We start from the raw sequence: 23028 nt of genomic DNA, 5'->3' as shown, positions 1-23028 counted from the left end.
CAAAAACAAAGGCAGCAGCGAATCCCCCTGCCGTCGCAGCGCAGTGCTGCGTGTGATAACGAGGATCGATCTCGTTGCTTCGTCGATTTATATCGGGAATGTATCGAGAGGGCGATGCGTCGTGGCGGCCGGAGGCGCGAAAAATCCGCCAACACGCGCGCGGCCTGCTATCGGCGTCGGAACGAAGCCACGCACGTGATGATCGAAAGACCACCTAGGCTTAGTTCTACCAGGTGGTTTTCGTGTGGCGTGACTAGGGGAGTTTGTGGATATTGCGGTGATCGCACCAAGTGCGCAGCGATGTCCGCGAGACATTCATTCGATCGTCCACCCTTAATTTGCAGTTTGCTGAATAGCCATTTGAAATATCGCACGTGACACGCGAGATCTTCAATTGATATCTCTTATACAACAAGGCAGGTGCGGAATAATAAAATGATTTTATGTGATAAAAGATAATACAATATTGATTGTCAAATTGAAATTCTGTGATGTTTGTTATCAAGAAAATTAATAATAAAAATGGAAACGCAGCGCTTTTAATGAAAATCGAGATTTCAAGAATGTATATTCGACTTAAAAATCCTCATTGTACATACATTATTACCGGCTGAATCGACGAAAGTATTCGTAAAAGGCATGCGAGCCGCGATCCGTGCGAGTAACGAGCGAAAGAACCTGCGATTTGCGTTTGAAACACGAACCTAGCGAGTATCCACCCATTTCCGAGGATTCTCCCTCGATTTACAAGCCTCATCGTGGCTATCATCACGGAATTTCCCGCAGCCACCAGCTCGGCAAATCGCCACCCGATACGGTCGATGGCGCGAATCGGTAGTCGGACGCCGAGGCAGAACCTTGGTGCATACCTGAGATCGGTACGTTAACCCCTCGGGGGAGGTAGGAGGGAGGGGGAAAAGGGACGATAAATTAGGCGAGGCCTTATCGGCGATCGTTCGCGCGAGTATATAACGCTCCTCGCCCAGAAGCTCTCTTGGCACACACAGATGCTATCCTCTTCGCGCCTGATGCATCCTCAGTCTCTTATTGGCAGAGACCGTGCTTATTCTCTCGACTGTCTCTCTTTCTCAAGAGAGAGAAAGCTTCGGCGTACTTACGCGCCAGGGTTTGGTTTTGTTGGATGAATAAAAAAAGACAGACATATTGGTTTTACATTCCCTTATTTACGAGACCATAAACCTTCCTACTCCTCTTCGGCCGCGATTCCGCCAAATGCAACAACGTCGTGCCGTTACGATTTCAGGGTAGAGGCAAACGGACTAACTTGACGGCGGGAAACGAGAGGAGGAGAAACGGGCTACGACCGTGAGGGCATTAATAAATTTCGGAGTAAGTTACACTCGCGCGCGCGACCGAGTCAGCAGATGCTCGAGATTTATGGCATTCAAAGCCGGTGACAAATTCATACACATCTACGTCGGCCGAGAGACAGAGAAATTTATTAATTATAATTCACATTTATTATGTATGCGTCACAGATTCAGATATTCTACAAATGATACCTTGTAACAAACAGTATAAATTATCTGTTAAAAATGCGAACACAAATTTCTGTCTAATTGAAAATACACTTCATCGATATTTCTCTTATTCACTTTTCTTTCGTTTTGTTTTTCGTATTGCTTCTATCGAAAATCTATCGACAACGAGATAAGATCGCATTTGAATCATAAAGGAGTCGGAAAGGATTTTGCTCAGTATTCAATTAATCAATTTGAATCTTCCTGATACACACTAAGGAGACTTTAAGCGCAATTACATAACGTCACGATCGGAACGGAATGCGTTGTGCAAATATCGCAAGCCCTATGTGCGATAATCGACAATCGTGAGTCTTTATCAAGCGGTAAGCTTACACACTTCGAGATAAAGTCGGCAATCCACTCAGCACTCACTAAGGCGGATCGCCTTAGTCAAGAACTGCAATACAGCACGCTGCGTTCTCCGCGTGGAAGAGTTTCTTTGATTTATCGCTCCTTGAAACGAGCCAAATTACACCATTAAATCGTCTCGAACGACAATCGACGTACAAGCGAGTCATTTCACACGATCGGAATATCTCATACATGTATGTACAGGGTGTCTTGAGTCAATTATATTATCTTTCAGTAACAGACATTGTATGAAGAATAAAAAAAAGTATAATTCATAAATATAATATATGGAGAGATATGATAATATAGTTATATATATTACAAATATAAAAATAATATTCTTAGTTTTTATTATTTGTTATAGAGACATGATTATTAAAATTTTAATATTCATTAATTAATCACCAATAAAAAAATCATCAAACTTTGACTAATATATTATCTATTTTTAGTGAAGATTGCAGTCGATCATCCACATCCTGTACAAGTTCACAATGAATATCCATAGAAGACAAAGCGAGATTGGTGTGCAAAGGTCGTGTCATCGAGTCACGAACTGCAACGAGCGTGCAAGAATCGATGTCGAGAAATCGCGAGGGAACGAAGAGGCCGACGACGAGGACGAGGTGAAATGAGATGAGATAGAAAAGAAGCCGCGAAGAGAGGAGACGAGAGCAAAAGGTCGAAGGAAGAAGATGAAGAAACCTCTCGGGTCGGTCACGCGTTTCGAACCCAGCAATGGCAATCACAAGTCTGTTATTGCGAGTGGTCTTTCGAAGGCTAAGTACAATTATAGGTTGCTCCGAGAGCGAAACAGAACGTACGAAAGGAATTGTTCGGGTCTTGGTATATCGCGCTCGTTATGAAGTGTGTTGAAAAGTTCTCCAGATATGACAACGTCTTCGTTTGGAGTTATTATCGTATCGTCGGCGACGAGATACGATAACCGAGCCGAGACACGTCACCGCATACATTTCTGTATTTCTTAATAAAGATCCGTCAAAGATATACGAACGCGGAAGATGTCTGATGCGCGAACGTGAGACGCATTCCGGATCCAATCTTCTTTAAACCGGCCTGACCTAAAGCGACATACCGGTTCCGTGCTGGTTTGTACTGGTTTTTACAAACCGCGGTTGCAACAAAACACGTTAAGAATTGAAGATGTTAAAGGAGGATTTTTATGAAAAGATATGAAAAGTTCATGTTTCATTGTGCCATTTGTGTCTCGCGGACTAAAGGCTGACTACACCGAGCGCGTATGAATTAAAATTGCAAAGTAGAGAAACCTTTTTAATTCCGATCGCGTCAAAACAACACATTAAAAGATTCAAGACTACGCTGTATACATTCCGAAGAAAACAACCGTGGGAATAAAATGAAAGGAGCGATGACCAGGCAAAACTCCTTGGTTTCATCGTTCGAGGATGGGACCACGTGGATTCTTGCGGCCGAAACTCGCAACGCCTGACGCGGTACTAAAAGTTTCGGGGCGTGGGCAATAATTTACGATGCCGCGTGGTAACTATCCGTAAGTACCAGCAAGAGCAACGCTAATGTCCGTCCTTATGTACTGTGCGCGTCCGGTCCGGCTGACTAGGGAAGGATAAAGCGAAGCGAAGAGATGAGGGAGAACGTTCATCGGAGAGGAGACCATCGGTCGGAGGCGCGTTTGCCTTTACTACGCATAAATCTGCGGTCTCTCCGCCAACGTCGCGGCTTTACTGCCTTTCCACGAAAACCCACACCGCCCTCCGAAAAGAGTCAGTCCTCGCGACCCTGAAAAGCCGCCACGCAAACCACGATGCAATGTAGGTCTCTGTGTCCCCTGTGTTAAGCTATTGCCGCGATAAAGCTGCACGCGTGTCGCTCAATTGCGGCGACATTAGGATCTCAAATTCAAAAATTTATAATATTGATTTATTAAATTTATAATATTGGTTTAACTTATGAAGTCCAATTATAATGATAGATTTTTAACGATAAAGACATCGCGTGACAAGTCGAAGGAAAATATCTTTGATGAAAAAATTAAATTTAATTAATAATTTATTTAATTTTGAATTTTATATCACGCATAAGTTTCATTGTTTCGTTAGCTATTGAAGTAAAATCGAGCGAAATCCCGATCCGCATCAAATGCCTTTTGAAATAATTCACTTACGCGAAACCATAAATTACACGTGTGTATACTTCGCATCGATTACAAATAATTGCGTATAAACGAATGAAAATGAGCGTAAGTAAAAAAGCGTGGAATCATTATATTATATTATTATAATAAATTCCATCGAGTAATTGCTATATCATTCATTTACTGCATTACTGCCTACGCACGCAAGCTTAATTAATCATTCTCAAAGTGCAACATGTATAAGATTTTATTGAGAATTTCTCGATTAACCCCTATCCCTTGTTCCAAATTAATAAAAAATGACTTCAAAATTTTATCTCTGCGCTGATATCTCGAGTCGCGTGAAATTTGGCTCCTATTTGTAATCTTTATTTTTCTACGTTTATAGATTCTGAAGGATTTTGATAGATTTAATTTATATACGAATATATTTTATTGAATTGATTATATTTTATTGAACTTCGAATTGAATTTTGTGTCTCAAATAGATAGAAAGTAAACAGTTTCCCACAGAAACTTTCGGCAAAATTATAGATTAAATAAGTTAAAAATAGAGTAACTGACTCTTTAAAATATCAAAGCAAATGTTAGATTAAATAATAAGGTCACAAGTAGAAGGAAAATTTCGAGTCTGGAGAGATATACTGTCTATGTGTAAAAATTTAAATAGTATCTTATTTAAAAAAGTTGAGTGTGTGCCATAATAGTAAAGATTTTAGCAAAATTATAGTTGGCAGATTGAATTTCAAATTGTGTTCAACGTACAAGATATATGTAAAATAAGTAATGAATAAATTTCATATATTATATATACGAGACAATAAAAAAATCCTTTAAAAAAAAAGATAAAAAACGTGCCAAGTACATAAAAAATTACCCACATATATATGCAACAAATAGATGTTAAAAAAAAACTAAAGATGCTATATATTGTAATCTATTGTTTTATATATTATATACTTGACATTTTTTAAATAATTTTAAATTTTACTACTCACCAATCAATGCACCAACAGAATTGACTAGATGTGACTAGGTGTTAATCTGTAACATATAAAATCCAAATTATAGCAAAGTTCACAACTAATAATATTTCAAACAATTATTATTGTACGCATTGAATTTTGTATTCAATGTATATAATAATAAACAAACATTTCGAATAGTGTTACACTTATAATGGAATAATATGTTATACTTGTAATTTTTTATAAAACTATTCTTTTAAAAAACAATAGTGTTTTATAAAATTATTCTTTTTAAATACAAGCTTCTATACTAGGAATCTTTTTCTCTACTTTTTGTTTCAGTTATTTAAATAGGCGGGAATAAATGGGAATAGTTAGTTAATAGTCCTTTTTCTCTAAAATTTGTTACACTCGCGCACTGTATTCAGTCACGAAAAAATGATCGTTAATGACAATCGCGTCCGAATCACGATAAAAATGGACGCGCGACACTTTCACGACACTCCCGAATTAATTAAGGCGCGAAAGCGCGGATATCGATCGAAAAAGCTAAAAACCATTTGTATTCAGTGGACGGGTTTCATCGGGCAAAAACTGGTGCGATTATAAATATGCTCCAAAAAACGAGCACCGATTGTCGTCAATATGCTATAAATATTTTTTTAATTAAAATAAACTAATTAAAAAATATACCTCATACAAATTACTACAGACCGCCCATATCAAGGCTACGCTACATGAAATTCCGCTTTACCAGATCGTTTGCTTATCGATATCTCAGACCGCTGATACTTGTTTGTTCTTAAGCAATAATATACACGATGAGAAGGAAATTAATATAGCAATTAATTCATGGCATTTACACATCGCTGAACTCCGCCTATTTTCGTACAAATGTGTATATTCATGTCATTAATAAACAAGTGCTAAAAAAGCAAATTAAATAAAGAAAATCTACCACGATTTGGTTTTAAATTTTTGCAAATTCTACTCCACAATTATTCGAAAACAAGAAGCGATTAGAATTCTTTTTATATTTTATATTTAGAAGATAATATTTTAATAATAAAACGGCCTTATGTTTTCTTTTTTCCTCGTAAAAATCTCTTTGAACATCATGTGGATTTAAATATGATAATTGCAATATATTATTATCATATTACCTAGATATTGACCGAAACGTTTTTTCCGAGAGTACCTATAATTTAGGAATAAATTGTGAGAATGCGTCTAGAGTCATAAGTAGATACTTCCCATCATTTCAGGAACATTGCGAGAAGCAACGCGAGAAGGCTCGCCGACGATCGAGCGCGCACGGACGTGAGAAGGTTTGAGTTCCCACAGACGCCGAAGAAACTGGGAGATTGCGCGTCCTTGACGTCAGGCTAAGTCGAAGACTGTTTCGCAAACTCGCCGAGTCACCATAAGCACGATTCGTCATCCGCGAAATGGGAATTTTAAGTATCTCTCGTCCATCTTCGTCCAAGAGACTTATAACGCTAACGTGCATGTAAAAAAAGTATGTAAAATTACAATATAATCAGTGTAACAATTACGCTATTTATAACGGAAATATATAAATTCATGTACTTTTACAAAAATTAGTTTTTTTACTCTTTATTGTGTAAATATTCGTTTATATTTGATGAGAAATTACAAGGTTAAAAGTGTAATTTTTGGATTTTACGTAAATGTACAATTTTTTGTAACATTAATATAAAATTTAAAAATTACACTTTTAACCTTGTAATTTCTTATCAAATATAAACGAATATTTACACAATAAAGAGTAAAATAACTAATTTTTGTAAAAGTACATGAATTTATATATTTTCGTTATAAATAGCGTAATTGTTACACTAATTATGTATGTAATTTTACATACTTTTCTTATAGTATCTATAGCATATGATAATATTACATACTATATGATAATTTCACACATTACAGTTGTATTTTTACTAAAACTTTTAATAAAAGTATTTATTATATAAATAAAATAAATAATTGTAAATTTACAGTCATATGTAACTTCTTCAGCTTATTAATGTTGCAACTTAAATTAAGAACTCTAGGTTAGACAATTCGACACTCTCTCGCTAGCATCTCATTGGTAATTTTCATCGACATATAGAAAAAAATTGAGTTGCTAGCAAGAGAGGCAAACATAGAACTCCCGTTTTTCTTTTTATAGCGAGCGCTGGCTTGCCTATCGCGATGCTCAGTCCATTCTATATGTCGATAATATTGCCGCGTTCAACGATACCGGCGGTACATGCCGTCTTTCGACAATCGAAAATCGCGTGTCGCACATCGCGCTGCCGCGCTATCTGTTAAGAGTCATCACTCATCGACATACTGTGATGGCGTTCTGCGCGTATCGCGTGTGAGTATGTACGACGAGCCTGCACAAACAGGTTCATGAACGTGAAGAAGACGTGTGCTGTCTCTTTGTGCGTAAATACAGGCTAATAATACGTTAATAGTTAACGTTCTTAAGGCAAACCCGCAATATCGACGTTAAATTGAAGAATAAGTTTATAGAAAACTTCTCAAAAGAAAAGTAAGTATTTATAGAGAAAAAATTGTTGTATTAGATGTGATGATCACGTTATAGATCATGCATAATGCGCATGATCTATAACGTGATCATCACATGAATAGACATATACTGCTCATACGCAGACACATACACCACAAATGTACATCATACATGAACACAAATACATACATAATTATATTACGCACTTCAATATTTACATCAACATTAATTCGTATATACACATTCACTGAAACGACTTTATGAAAAGTGTTCACACTGTTATTTTATTACAAATAGAGAAAATAATGAAATAAAAAAATTATATTTATTTTATAGAAATATATGATAATGAAACAATTAAAATTGATTTATATTGATGTGTGAAACCGACAAAATTTTATTATTTTTTTGTAATTCTTATAATAAATTTGTTACAGTTACTTTTTGGATAAAATACGGCAATTTTTTCCTTTTTGCTTTTACATTTCTTTTGCATCTCATCGTTTTTTGAATTTCATCGTTTCTTTCGTGTTGAGGTAAAACTAATATTTTAAGAAAAAATGTTTAAATGTCAAATGTGAAATTCCATGTTTCCTTCTATTCTTTTGTACAATAAACATCAGATTTTACATAAAAACATACCTCATTTACAAATAATGTTATTTTAAAGGTTGCGGAAAACAGTTTAATAGGTATTTTAACTTCAAAAAACATATTTTTAGATGGCATACTAAAGATTGTTATAAAGAAATAGATGTAATTTATCGTTATAAAGAAAAGAATTGTAATGCTTGTTTCACAAGTAAAAGAGATTTAATAGTCACTTATATCGTCATATAAGGCAAAGTAAAATTGGAATATATTGTGGATACCCAGATTGTTTTGATACAACACTTTTTAAAACAGTCAATAATTATACAGTACACATATGTAGACATCACTCAAATATGAATTTGTGTAAACAATATGTTGCTAATGATGCTCAAAAGGAATTAGATCTCGATAATTGTGATAATCGTATTGATACTAGTGATAATTGTGTTGCATTTTTAGAAGAAGAAACTTTAAATCAGTTTTCTAATAATGCAGTAGACTATGTAAGATCTATTTCGCAGTTATATTTAAATTTAATTACAAAATATTTTTTGACAGAACGTACTTTGCAAGCTATAATTGATGGTTTATCATCTATAATTGAACTTTCTCAACAGCACTTTATCACTACTTTAAATGATAGTGATTTACAAAATGATATTAAAACAAGAATTACAGATATGTTTCAAAGTAGTCATATTTTTCTTTCAAATATTTATAGTTCTGTAAATGGTTGTCTTAGAAGTACTTATTCAAGAAATATTTATTTTAAAAAATTTTTTCACATCGTAATGCCCATACAAATAAATTTAGGATTTGATAACAATCACAAACCATGCTATTACCATTACATTCCAATTTTGAACACTTTAGAAGTCTTATTAACTAATTCTAATATCCGACAGTTCTGCTTAAATTCTTATAATAATTCCTGTAATGATAATGTGTTATTTGATATACAAAGTGGTAATATAATAAAAAATAATAGTTTTCTTCAAGGAAATAAAAATACATTACAAATTATATTATATCAAGATGCATTTGAAGTATGTAATCCACTAGGTGCCTCAAAAAAAAAGTTTAAACTCGTCGGTCTATATATGATCCTTGGAAATTTACCTGCTTATCTAAGGTCAAAGGTTGAACATATACAACTTGTTTTTCTATGTTATGAAAAATATATCACATTCTTTGGTTGGGAAAAGATAATAGAACCCTTAATAAATGACTTAAGAAATTTAGAAAAAAACGGAATAGTTATTTCTGTTGCAAATGAACCAATTAATTTCATTGGTACAGTAGTAGCTATGTTAGGTGACAATTTAGGAAGTCATCAAATAGGGGGTTTTACAGAAAATTTTAATTCCTCAGAATATTTTTGCCGTTTTTGTGACCTAACTCAAAGTCAATTACAATTAACATATGTATGTAAAAATATAAACAGAAATCCTGATAATTATAATTTATGTGTAAAACAAGCGGAACAAACAATGAAAATCATAAAAGGCATAAAACAAAATTCACCTTTGAATGAACTCAATCATTTTCATGTATGTAATCCAGGGTTACCGTCCTGTATAGCTCATGATCTTTTAGAAGGTATTATTCCTTATGATCTTATGTATTGTATTAAGTATTTTGTTAAAGAAGGATGGTTTAATTATACGTTTTTAAATTCTCGATTGCAAAAAATTAAATTCTTAAATGAAAATGACTACAACAGCATTCCACTCATAAATGATTCATGCAAAATTAGAGGTACTGCAAGTCAAATTAAAAGATTATTACTGATACTTCCTTTAGCTATCTATGATTCAATCAAGAATATCGAAAATGATGTTTGGTTATTAATCCTGTGTCTTCGAGAAATCTGTTCTTTGACTTTTGCTTCTGCATTATCCTTTGGTCAAGTTGCGCTATTACAGGAAAAAATCAATGAATATTTATTGCTAAGATTGAAATGTTTTCCAAACATAAAATTAAGACCCAAACACCATTATATTTCACATTATCCTTCTCTAACTATATCTTTTGGACCGCTTAAACATTTATGGACTTTAAGATTTGAAAGTAAACATAGATATTTTAAGAACATTATTAAGCACTCGCAAAATTATAAGAACATAACAAAAATGCTATCATATAAACATCAACTTTTACAAAGTCAACTTCCACAAAATACATACAGTTCTTTGATAATTGCGGATAATGCAGAAGAATATATTCCAGAAAACTTTAGTAATAATATTTCTTCTGTTATAATAGATTATTTTTATGGTAAAAGGAATGAAAATTTTAAATATATAGCTTCACAAATTACTTTCAAAGGCATTGCATATAAAACAAATATGTGTATCTGTATAGGAAAAGACTGTTACGATTACTTTATTTTATGTAAAATCAAATATTTTTTAATAAATAATTCTTATACTAACGTATATTTTCTGGGTACCACAATAAAAGTTGTATATAATTCTGATTTTGGAGTATATGAACAGTTTGAAGTTAAAAATGAAGATCATAAAATCGATAAAATCTCTTTGTTTCCCTATTCTGCTTTACTTGCTCCACATCCTATCCTTGAAACTCACTTAAATTCCATTGCCGTTTATATCTTCAAATACGCACCTCTTGATTTATAAGATTATGTGAGTAACACTTCAATAATACTTAGCATTTAATATTATTTTTAGTATTATGTATAACATGTATATATATGTTTTCTGTTTTGCAGATGTCATACTTATTTAAAGTTTGGTCGGCCAATAGAAAACAAAAAATCTCATTAGTTATTAATCAATCTGATAACATGTTATCTGAACTTATTACAAAAAGTAACAACAAACTTGGTATTAATGGTTCTACTCTAGTTATGGAAAAGGATGGTACAAATGTTGACGATAACGATGTTTTAAAGTTTTGTTCTGGAGAAACTTTTATGTTACTACAAGCAGAAGAATTTTGGTCACCTCAAAATGAGACTGAATTACACAGTACGGCATCCTGTGATATCTTAAGTGATTCCATGTCTACTTTCTCTTCCTCATCAAGCATACGACATGTTTCATCGCCAACAACAGTATCAAATATTAAAATACAATCAGATGAAATTTGGACAAATTTTCGTATACCTTGGGATAATTTGGAATCTACAGTGCTTAAAGAATTAGAAGCAGGAAATCGCAGCAAATTTGTAATACATGCTGTTGTAAATCGTATAATTTCTGAAATGAGGAATATAAGAGAATTTATCCCATCTAAAGCATTTAAAATAATAGCTAACAAGATCATCGAAAAATATCCTCAATTCAAGGATACGGATGAAGATGGTAAATGTTTTGGAGATGGAAGTCACACATTATATTTAAAACTTCGTGATAGAAATTGCTATCTTAATAGACCACACATGAAAAGATCTTTGAGTCGAAGTTTAAATATACCGCTGAAAAAGCAACGAAAAGTTTTATCTGCCAAAGCTGGATGTAGCAATTGGCAGCCTGACAATTATGTTGAATCAGAAACGGAAGATACAATAGAAGACAAAACTGTATTTCTACGACAAGTAATCCTTCAAGATGCTGCAGAAAACGATCCTGATACTCAAAAAAAGATTTATTCATATCTTGAAACAACATATCCTGTACAACGATTATTTCTTAATAATGTCCATAAACCACCTACGATTCAAGATATTAAAACTTCATGGCCAATACTTTTACAAAAAAAGTATATATTCTGGCATTATCACAAATTAATGGGACACTCTATAAGTATACTAAAAGAACAAATATTAAAGAAACAGGAAAAAATACTCATGTATGGACGTCTTAAAAAGTATAAGGATATTATTAATTCAACTGAGCTAATACAGCTTAAATTAATAAAAATTATTATGAAACATTTTAAAGAGGACTTCCATACATTATTTAAAATTTATCCTGTAAGTCTTATTATGTATCATTATCTTTCTCAATTACATGATTTTATAAATGTATAAATTACATGATTTTATAACTAATTTATTATATAGGAGGGGACTACCTTGAAAGAAATTGAAGCACCTATTGCTGCACCATGCATTGTTATCATAGATAAAATTATATATACGTTATTTTATATTCTTACAGATTTAATATCACGTTATTATATTTAATTATCACGTTTTATATGTATATGTGCTTGGTTGTGTGTTACAGATGATACGGAACGTCAGATGTTCTATTTATTTATAGAAGCAATGCAGATTGAAAGAACATATTGTTTTTATGAATCTCTGGAAATGTTGATGTCTGCGTACTATGTCTTCAACATGGAATATCCTACACACTGTGCATGTACTTTGGAATTTATACAGAAGTATTTTTTGAATATTCATCCAACGTCTGGTACGAAATCACGTAAGGCCGCAACTAAATACAAAGTGCTTTCACTTTTCAACAAATTAAGAGACATTGAGGAGAGAAATGTAGACAAGGAAAATATTGAATCAAATTCATAAGTGTATACACATATACATATGTATAATAATAATATTATTAATATTATTAACATTATTAATAGTTCATATGTATCTAATTATTAAAAATAAATAATTATTAAAATGAATAAACTATTGCATATTCTTCATTTATATACATAATCTTATATGAATAATTTATAATTAGAATATAAAAAAGAAATTAAATATTATTTAAAAAATATATTTTTATATATGTATTTCTCTATGTGTTGCATTGTAATATTATTAAAATCTTTAATCTTATTCATATTAAAAATTGTATTATAATAGGATTGTAGCATATTGCAATATTTATATATGATGTTATTAAAATTTTTGATCTTAGAGATATTAAAAGTATTTTGTATTTACAGAATATATCCTAACAATTGTATTATCGCAGTACAGCACTATTCTGCAAACTTAAACAAAAATAAAATGCAGAAATTATTTTTTGAACCACATAATTCTCTATTTTTCTGTTCAACTTTATGGTTCAAGTTTGAAGAAATAGTAGTGCTGAGCTGCGATAATGCAATTTTGTTAGGAGAATACAATGTTGTTCTGTAAATACAAAATACTTTTAATATCTATAAGATCAAAAATTTTAATAACATCATATATATATATATATATATATATATATATATATATATATATATATATATATATATTGCAATATACTGCAATTCTATTATTATAGTACAAACAGTATAAATTTAAAGTGTATTTTTAATATTGTAAAATGTAATTTTAAAAATATTTATAATATTATTACAAAACAATTTCATAGATTTACAGTCATTATTGTAAATTTCATTTCTTGTTTTGTATCGCTACAAGTATGTAAATTATTATTACAAAACAATTTCATAAATTTACAATCATTATTGTAAATTTCATTTCTTGTTTTGTATCACTACAAATATATAAATTATTATTACATAAAAGTTTCTATACATTTGCATACTATAAATTAAATTTAATATGTGAAATTGTATAAATACATATACAAAATGTATTATTACATAAACATTTCTAGAAATCTACTTCTAACATGTAAATTTACTTGTACAAGATACTTACTTACCATTTAAGATAATAATTTTATCTATGAAATGTAAATTTACTAATGTATGTAAATATACACCTTTAATAGTTGGTCTCAATATTACCCACTATAATAGTTGTAAATTTACACAAAAATTTTTTACAGTGTGGATTAATTCGCATCGCGATACACATTCCCTCATGATTATAAATATTCGTCCGATTAATCCAAAAGTCATAGAAAAAATTCATTTATTACGATGTGAAAATTTATTAAAAAATACATTTGTATGCAGCATGTTAATATTAGTTCGAGGATCGATAGAGAAGTGTACGAGGGCCTCTCGTGGGGCACGCGGCGCGGTTTAAGCGCGATTTACAGCTCGACGCGAGAATTCACATCCGGCAGCGCGACAACGCTCCCGACTCAGGAACAAAAGGACCTGGAGAGGAGAAGAGGCCGGCCACAGCGAGCAGAATCGCAGCGGCGGATCGTTAAAGAAATATCGAACCGTCGTACGCGCCTCCCCCCGTCGCGGCCCGCTCCATGCGAAATACGCCGGAATCGTATCTGTAATGCGATCGCTTTGGCACTGTATAGCGATAGCATCATTAACCCTCCGTGCGCCGAACACTGAATAAGATCTTGTTACGCGATATCTGACCCACGGGGCCCGGCGCGCGGAGTGCTCTCCCGACTCCCTTTTGCCCGCACAATACTCGCTAATTAAACGAGCGGGCAGCCCGCCACCGCAGATACCAGAGCGCGATTGCTTTGTTTTCGTCCGGGACCACGCCACGCTTCCCCGGGCTAAATTAATTGGAGACGAGAAAATAAATAGGGGACCGGCCGCCCGCGCCACCATTTCTCGCGGCAGATGGCCGTCACTGGGAGCCTGCGAGAGGTAGACCGATGCAAAAAGTCACAAAGTGACTAACGAAATCCGCCGTGTCTTGGAGCTGTCACGCGGAGGAAACGCGCCCGTTCCAAAAGGAGAAAGAAACAATCGCGCTTCTTTTTCCGCGGTCTAGCCTCCTATAGCTGGCCTAATGGGACCTATCATTAGCCTGAACGTAAGCTTCGCATTCTCTGCGCTCCTCGGTCTACTTGCAATTAGAATGAAACAAACATTCGAGTATTATTATGCGTCTTACATCTGCGAAAAATTAAGATCCCTCTAAAAAAAACTTATAAAGGTAAAAAAAAAGTACGCCAAGTATATAAAAAAATATTCCACCTTGTATGCAACAAAATGTTTAATAAAAAAATACCTCTAAATAATTTATAAGTTTTCCCTAAAAAAAAATAAAATACTAAAAAATGAATTTCCTCTACAAAAAATAGAGAATCAAAATTCGAATAAATGTTAAATATTAAGAAAAAATCTTTCTTTTTTAAAATAAGCTTAATCCTGTAAAAAATAAAAATCTCTGCGAAAAATTAAGATAAAAAAGCCACGATGAGTATCATAAATTCAACGTTAATTAAAATCTTTTCTGTCGAATATTTCAATTTTTGCAAAAATATAAAGATCTCAAAAATATGTATTTTTTATTAAAATTTATTATATAAATTTTCAGAATATTTGCAATAAATATTCCTCCTTCTCAAAATTATAAAAAATGTTAATTTGCGATATCTTTGAGCAATTAGAAAATCAGATTTTGAAGAAATCTCTCTTGCAATTGGCGAAAAAACTGATGGATGCGTTTTTATTATCTTTTTTTCAAGGACAAAGGAATCTCGCGCGAATAACTCGCGCTAAGCGATCCGAAACACCTCGGCGTGCCTCTTTAAGAACGTCAGCGGGAAGACCTCGGCGTTTTTCTCGCGTCCAAGTTCGCGTATACGCGGGCGTGGTCAAGCGCGTAACCGACGCGCAAAAATGTTGCTGCAAAAAGCATGTCTCGCATCCACCTGGACCGCTTAGCTATCAAGCGACTCGATCAAATTGGATTTTAGAGACGTTACCTCTTCGCGCTTCTTGCGCACATTGTTGGTTTACATCCTTCACTTCCTGCGGAGACAAACGATTTCATAAAAAAAAACTTATGGTCGTTTACGCAATTTTCTAACGTTTCAATCCGCTATGATCTAAGCGATACATTAATAAATATAAAATATATCACTTAGTAAATAATTCACTTATGAAATCATTCATAACGACATTCTAATGCGAGACTATGCGGTTTAGCAATACAAGCTTAATAACACTATTAAGCACGTGCGCGAGTAAATGCATCAAGTGCACGCGCGACCGTCAGACGCCCATCACGAAGGTGCTCATTAATTATTAATCGCAATAACTGCGAGACGATACCTCGGCGATAATAAAACGAGAGTACAAGGCTTTATCCTTTAATACGCCCCGGACTTTGTTAGTTTTTTACTCCCACGTGTGCGCCTATAGATCGTGTATTAATCAAACATCTCATTAATTACTAAATACAAGCGACACGCGTAACCTGATTCGACGCTCTGACGAAGACGATAAAAGGCCGATACGTCTCGTTAATTAATTATTCGATGGACGAGCAGTTACGCGCTACGGGCGGACAATGTTCTTGGCTTCGTTAAAATGTATGCAAATGAATCTGTTCATCAAAGGCGCCCAATTAAACGAGCCGAAAAGAGTCCTTCGTTTCGTCCATCGAGAAACGAGGTGCAACGGACACGCGAATGAAGGACAAGTAGTTCTCGCCGCTTCTATTGTGCATGACGATCAATGTACGTACAACATATTAAAGGAATTCGTCATTCAATGAATGCCATTTTTAATCTATAATATGTAAATTTTGCGTGGCGCGTTTTTTTTCATTTCCTCTGTGTGTAAGGAATAAAAATGATGGATTACAGATGCTATCGATTAACGATTAGTTCCGATAATGAAATGAGCGATCATTCGAATAATGATATTATCTCCACGTGAATGCAAGATTAAAGGAATAATAAAGTTAAAGTTTCATTACACATATGTGAAGAAATATCGAGAATAAATTTTTAAGTTCAAAGGCTGTGAAAAAAATTAAAATTATTGTGCTGTCAACATATTTCAGAGTGTTAACACTTTAAAGTATTGTATTTAAATATTGTATGAAAATGAACATTCATTAGAATAAGCGTAGACAGCATGACGATTGACTTCAAGGATAGTAAGCTATTCTCCCATTCACCGGTGTGACCTTTAACAAGTCTAGACACTTGGTCGCCTAAGGGCCATGACACATAGAAGAAGTAAGCAGCAAGACATAAGCATTAAGCAAATTGACCAGGCACAAGGCGGTAACGGAAGTAAGCAAAGTCAAAAATGTTGATTTGCTTATTTACAATTTTATATATTCCATAATATATGGCCTAATCGCGTTAAATCAAGTAGACTATAATAAACATAAGTTTAATGATCCAAGTATCTTAAATATGTACTTCGAACCATCGAAATATACGAAATATCGAAACGTGCGTGCTATTTTTTTTCGTAATTTGTCGTAATTAAATATTCGTTAGAAATGAGAAATTCGGTTGTGTATTTTTGATTAATACACCCGATCAATTCCCGAAATAATGAGTAGGCAAGAGAAATTTCGAGTCTCACCTCATCATTTTACAATCACATGTGATAATCGTCGGCGTTTCTTTCGGGCGATCGACACGCAATTTCGTGAGTGACTGCGCTTTTCGCGCACGTGAACGCAGCTGGAGGGCCCGGGGGTCCCTTTTTCGAAACGCGGACAGTAATCATCGACGATGGGATCGCGGGGGACGTAACGATCCGCGAACGAAGGCTCGATCCGTAGCCTGTACTTAGGTCGCACGACCAACGAATGCACCCTCGAGCCGTTTCGCCATTGTAGTAATTGTGAGCCTTCGCCTTCGATGCGGGGTTACAAACCGGATCACCGAAGCGATCCAGATCGGAGATCACGGTCGCGCACCGCAGGACTTGTTTCTGACTCGCTCATAACGCAGGGTCACGACGAGATATCTTTCGTTTCGCGGCTTTGTAATTCTTATCCAGTCGGAGGATCGAGGTTTTCGTAACCCATTAATTGTTGAGCCATCGCCGGCATTGTTAACTTTTCAAACGCTCCCCGCTGTTTACAACAGACGGATATAAATTAAGTATCTATCCACTAATGTTGCTCGTAAATATTAAATGTCAGGAGAGATACTGGTCATCTTTAAAATCAGGCTATTGGCGGAAATAAAAATTTACAAAAATCCTTACGAGATTAAATTTTCAACTAAAAGTTATATTCGCGTGTACCGTACACATTAATGCTACTGAACTTCTTGTGGTAACGGGTTTTTTTCGAGGCGTTTGAATTACATAAAATGTGCTCGATAAAAGATATATCATTATTTATATAGGTTACATCGAACGATACCATACCTTTAATTACATAAACGATCGATTGATAAATGCCAGAGAACGATACGAGTCGAAAAACAGAAGAAAATTATCAAGAGTGCACATGCGAGACTACGCTGCAGGGAAGACTGCGCTTCTCGCACGTCCGACGAGAAGAGATCCCTCGCGATCCCCTATCCTGGACCGAGAAGCACTGGTTACGGTCGTGAAAATGTGCACGGAATCTCGCAACGCGCCAGGATCCTGACACGCGAATCGATAGCCGTGAGCTCGCGAGCCTCAAGCTCCTTTTCTCCCCATATATCGAGTAATTTTCCTTGACCCTTGCCCGCGAGATTTCCGCCCGGAGGGAGAAGCAAGCAACTTGAAGCAAGGTAGCGAAGTATATAATAACGAGAATTAAAGTAATAATAAATTTAAACGTAAATACGAGAGACTACATATGAGAATATTTCGTTGACTGAAGGGCAGATCGTAATACCTATAATATAATTTATCGTGATAAGAGACCTATATTTTGTTTGAGTGGTCTGTAATACGCGATATAGTAAGAGCCGCGCATTACATAAAGAATAAGTCAAATCAAACATCAAGTATCGTACCGCAGGAAGAAATTCCTAATTACAACGATATAATGATAACATCAAGGTGTGTTACGACGCGAGTATAAAAGAGGGAGGATACCATCATAGATACCAGTGAGACATCTCGATATTGAAATAAAAAAAAAATTTAATTCTTTATTTTAGAAGTTTCTTATCAAACATATTTTTATAAATAATTTTAATATAAAATAAGAAATATATAAAAAAAATCTTACGTAACAGGAGTGAATTTTGCGAGACTCTGCCACAAATCTATCGCGATAGCACAATGAGAAATGTAATTTTTTAAATTGCATTGCTGGGTCGAGGTGTTGCGCGACCTGATAAGACCACCTACGCACGTCCCGATTCTTTCCAGATAAAAATCCCGCGCTTCCACGTAGCCCGCCTCTGATCGCGGTCGCTTATGCTCAGCGCATGCCCGGGCTTTTATAGAAGCTTATTTATAAACAGAACCAGCCACCACAATGGTTATTGTTTCAGCACGGTATGCGAACGGCGTTGTGCGCGCCGCCTATTTATGACACATTATGCGAAAGCGCACCCGATAGCGTGAGTATTGCATTTCGTGCCATTGTGATGGCAACAATGATATACCCTGGACCATATGCTCTAGCACCACTGCATAAATCATGATTCGCGCGGTCGGTCGAACGCTCGTGTTCTCGCGAGAGCTCGCGATCTCGATTCGCGATTCTTTCCTCCGCCTTTCGCGGCAGGTGCAACAATTTTATCTCGGCTTAAGACAACGTGTTTTATTCCTCGAGTGCACGTACTGAATACAGATTTGTCCGTTTTCGTAAAACCTACGCTTATCTAAACTTACGTGGTACATTTTTGCAACGACGCCGAAATCGAGGCACAGTATATACAGTGGCGCAACTCTCCCGATTTTGTGTAGCATAAAATGGAATGCGCATGCGCGAAGTCAGCGAGTATACTAGTACTGCCATCTGTACTTTCCTCTCATTCTCTCCTTTGGTTTTCGTTCTCTTTCTAACACATTATAATATGTAATATAAATTAAATTCAATAAAACTTGAATATATGTACATAAAGAAATTGTGAAAAATATAATACAAAATATATAATGCAAATATATATAAAAAATAGTACATATGACATGATGTGAATATTAATTAACCATTTTATATGTCATATATAACTGATAGCAGAAAAGATATATACTCATAATACTCACATATAATTTATAATATATTTACATATTAATACTTATATATATAATTTTTAATATATTTATATATTAATTGTACATACATCAAGATTATGTCTGTTTGTGAAATAAATATTTTTAACGAAATACAACTGTTTATAAATAAATATATATTATTAACAAATATATATTTCTTGTTTTTTTATTCATTTTGCTCATAAATATATATATTTTATATAATAAAATTTAAGTGATTGTAGTCTCAATCTAAATGTTTTTTTTTTAATTTTAAGTTTTTGAATATATATATAAAATATACGTATGTACAATTAATATATAAATATATTAAAACTTATATATATAAGTATTAATATGTAAATATATTATAAATTATATATGAGTATTATGAGTATATATCTTTTCTGCTATCAGTTATATATGACATATAAAATGGTTAATTAATATTCACATCATGTCATATATACTATTTTTTATATATATTTGCATTATATATTTTGTATTATATTTTTTACAATTTCTTTATGTACATATATTCAAGTTTTATTGAATTTAATTTATATTACATATTATAATGTGTTAGAAAGAGAACGAAAACCAAAGGAGAGAATGAGAGGAAAGTACAGATGGCAGTACTAGTATACTCGCTGACTTCGCGCATGCGCATTTCATTTTATGCTACACAAACTTCAAAGGTGCCGACAGGGAGTTGCGCTACTGTATATACTGTGATCGAGGCGTTTGTAGATATCAGCGTTCATTAGGCGCGTATATTAAGTTCCGAAAAAAGGAAGGAGACGATAAGACACCCCGGGACTTCTGGCGTACGAAATAATATTTTCGCGACAAGGGAGTTACGCGTCGTCGAATTCGTAAAAGGGAAAAGAGAAAGAAGAGCATCCCGCTCAGTATGCAAATCGGGCTTTGGTTCGATATAGTTGACGTTATGTATGGTTCGAAGGGACCGAACGGGATTCGCATTCGCCATATATCCTCGTAATTAAGTCGGTCCCTCTTATTAAGCACCGTACATTCGCTAGCTATGTAGAATCGCTGATTAAAGGACGAGACCTATGGCGACGATGGTCCGCGTATGGGGCGTATTATAACGAAGAGGTTTATTTCCTAAACGTCAGGACGCGCAGGGAGTTAGATGTAATTGGCAGGGTTTAGCCGCTGTTGCATTATAAAAGTCTCAGTGGGCGTCCATGAAAGTACCATTATAAACTCGCCGTATTCATGTTTTAATTCAATGTTTTAATGCCTTAATCTAACATCGTGATCAGCAATGTTTATCGCGACGAGAATTACAAGCACGAAAGCGCATCTCCAATTTATTGATATTTTTAATAATATTTTTCTTTCGTATGCCTTGTAGATTTTTTATTCTCTCTTTCTCTTCAAGAATTCGCAAATTATTTTCGCGAGATTAATCGCGACTTTCTTTTGCAACGGAATCGATCGATATCTTGCGCGGAGCAAAAATGATGTTTTAAGCAATTTAAATATTTTTGCTCTCGCGAGAGGATATCATTCGCCGGGAACCTTGGTTCCCATTCTCCCACTTCTAGTGGCGCGCGGCAAGTTCCAGTCGCTCGCGACAGCATCGTCGTGCCGCATTCCAGCCACGCGCCTTGCCTAGGAACACTGGCGTAACTATCGAGCCTAACGAGATGATTTGTCAAGATCTTACATGTCCCTCTCGGTAAAAGGATACTCCCTTCTCCTTTCGACGATGATTACGAAGCGATGGGCAGCAAAGTGCCGGCGGTGATCGGCGCGAAAATATATCCGGCCGATACTCGTTGATTGGCTCTTACGTTTAATGACAGATAGACATCTTCGTGATTTTGCATTTGTGCGCGAACAGGTTCCGCCCGATGAACAGAGGAATTTAATCTTCGGTGGATAATAGTCGCGTTGCGATTTTTATGTCAACAACAAGAGGCTATTTAGCTTTCGATCGGTTTCATTGTGCGCCTATTTTAGTGTATATTAAGAGTCTGATTTTTAGAATATAAACTGTCATTATAATATCAAGAGAGTAAATTGGCTCCAATAATGTTTCGAATATAATGTCATACGAACTCAAAACGGATCTATTAAAATTTAAATCTTAATAAGAATCATGACTTAATGACTATCATACATATAAACTTTCTATTTCGCTCCTGTTACTTCTATCAACTTCCTTTCACATCATCCCCTTCGGACTATAATTAACCAATGACGTGTCTGAATTTCAAATATTATCGATCCCGACAATTCGTACGGGTTCTCTTTAAGAAAATCTGATATCTACGCCATTGGGAGTCTGCTAGGTACAGCAAGAGCAGCACGAGCCGAGCCTGCGGAGTCGTGGTCGAGCGGAGGCGGTGGGAGTCATCCTCTCCATCGTGGCGAGGAGCGAAGGAGAAGCAAAAAGGAGTCGGACGTCGAAAAGGTAAAAGTCTGCCTGTAGTAGGGGCGAGTGATGAGAGGTGGTGGCAACGATGGAACGAGAGAGAAACTTGCTGCTTGATCGAGGACGAGAGAGACGAGAGACGCGACACAATCACGTCCTGCACGCGCCGAGCCCCGAGCCACTTTCAGACTCTGTTACACGAAGCTATGAGCTCGCTTATTGTCCATTTCCGGATGTGCCGAAAATTTCTCCACTAGTTTTATAATCGTCTTTAACGAGCATCGAATCTGTAAATTAATGCGGCTGCCTGAATTTTCTGGCGAATATTTTTGTTTCACGATTATTCTGACTCATTTTTTAATTTTTGATTTTATATAAAAATTAACTAGTGTCTTTTGAGTTCCCTTCTCTGAAAAATATGATACATTTTTAGCGGTCAATATTGTTATAATAGAATTGGCTAAAATATTGAATCGTTAAACTTTACAAGTTTGTAATTTAATAGCAACTAGATCGTAAAATTGAGAATTCATGCTTAATAGCGGAAAAATTGTGATTCGTTTCGTGTAACATTGCGCCGGCCAGAACAGCCGCCACAGGCGGTATAGTGGCGTCTGACCCATGCGTTTCTAGTGCCGCAGGCAGCTCCGAAGTGTGGGAACTCCTCACCTCGGAGCCTCCCGACGACCTTTGCCGCAACCTGCAACCGCATATCTACCTCTATATTCAGCATAGATATCCCTCCGACGCACCATTTTTTGTGCCGGTTTTGCCAG

General features: G+C 34.9%; 1 protein-coding gene and 2 long non-coding RNA genes across 5 annotated transcripts in view; 2 read left to right on the top strand and 1 right to left on the bottom strand.

Moving 5' to 3' along the window:
• LOC145970898 (uncharacterized) overlaps nt 1-23028 on the top strand; it is a 161010-nt gene that overhangs the window by 72307 nt on the left and 65675 nt on the right. The gene's annotated exons all lie outside the window — the stretch shown is intronic.
• Nucleotides 6258-23028, bottom strand: part of LOC145970900 (uncharacterized) — a 113841-nt gene continuing 97070 nt past the window's right edge. The window contains exon 4 of the long non-coding RNA XR_014438666.1: nt 6258-6496. This is a non-coding gene — a long non-coding RNA (uncharacterized LOC145970900). The remainder of the gene's footprint in view (nt 6497-23028) is intronic.
• LOC145970818 (uncharacterized) lies at nt 7337-12649 on the top strand. 3 transcript variants are annotated; one of them, XM_083097817.1, is made up of 4 exons: nt 9047-10781; nt 10868-12073; nt 12164-12236; nt 12342-12649. In XM_083097817.1, exons 2-4 carry the CDS (start codon nt 10868-10870, stop codon nt 12629-12631), a joined length of 1569 nt encoding a protein of 522 aa, XP_082953943.1. In that variant the 5' UTR covers nt 9047-10781; the 3' UTR covers nt 12632-12649. The 3 variants fall into 3 exon arrangements, with proteins under 3 accessions (XP_082953939.1, XP_082953940.1, XP_082953943.1); XM_083097813.1 differs by lacking the exon at nt 9047-10781 and adding an exon at nt 7337-7560 and having other exon boundaries at nt 12164-12381; XM_083097814.1 differs by lacking the exon at nt 12164-12236 and having other exon boundaries at nt 9045-10781; nt 12330-12486.

This window comes from Camponotus vicinus, unplaced genomic scaffold, assembly GCF_025532165.1.
Source record: "Camponotus vicinus isolate PSW18456_S1 unplaced genomic scaffold, iyCamVici1.0 SCAF_4, whole genome shotgun sequence".
In the NCBI taxonomy this organism is placed as follows: domain Eukaryota; kingdom Metazoa; phylum Arthropoda; class Insecta; order Hymenoptera; family Formicidae; genus Camponotus; species Camponotus vicinus.
The sequence above is the reverse complement of the archived record's forward strand: the minus strand, read 5'-3'. Positions and strand labels throughout refer to the sequence as shown.

Excerpts from the sequence above, each read along its gene's own strand:
- LOC145970818 (XM_083097817.1), top strand. The coding sequence starts at position 10,868 with ATGTCATACTTATTTAAAGTTTGGTCGGCCAATAGAAAACAAAAAATC. Across the intron at positions 12,074-12,163 it reads CATTATTTAAAATTTATCCT|GAGGGGACTACCTTGAAAGA; the intron begins GTAAGTCTTATT and ends TTTATTATATAG. Across the intron at positions 12,237-12,341 it reads TATCATAGATAAAATTATAT|GTCAGATGTTCTATTTATTT; the intron begins ATACGTTATTTT and ends ATGATACGGAAC.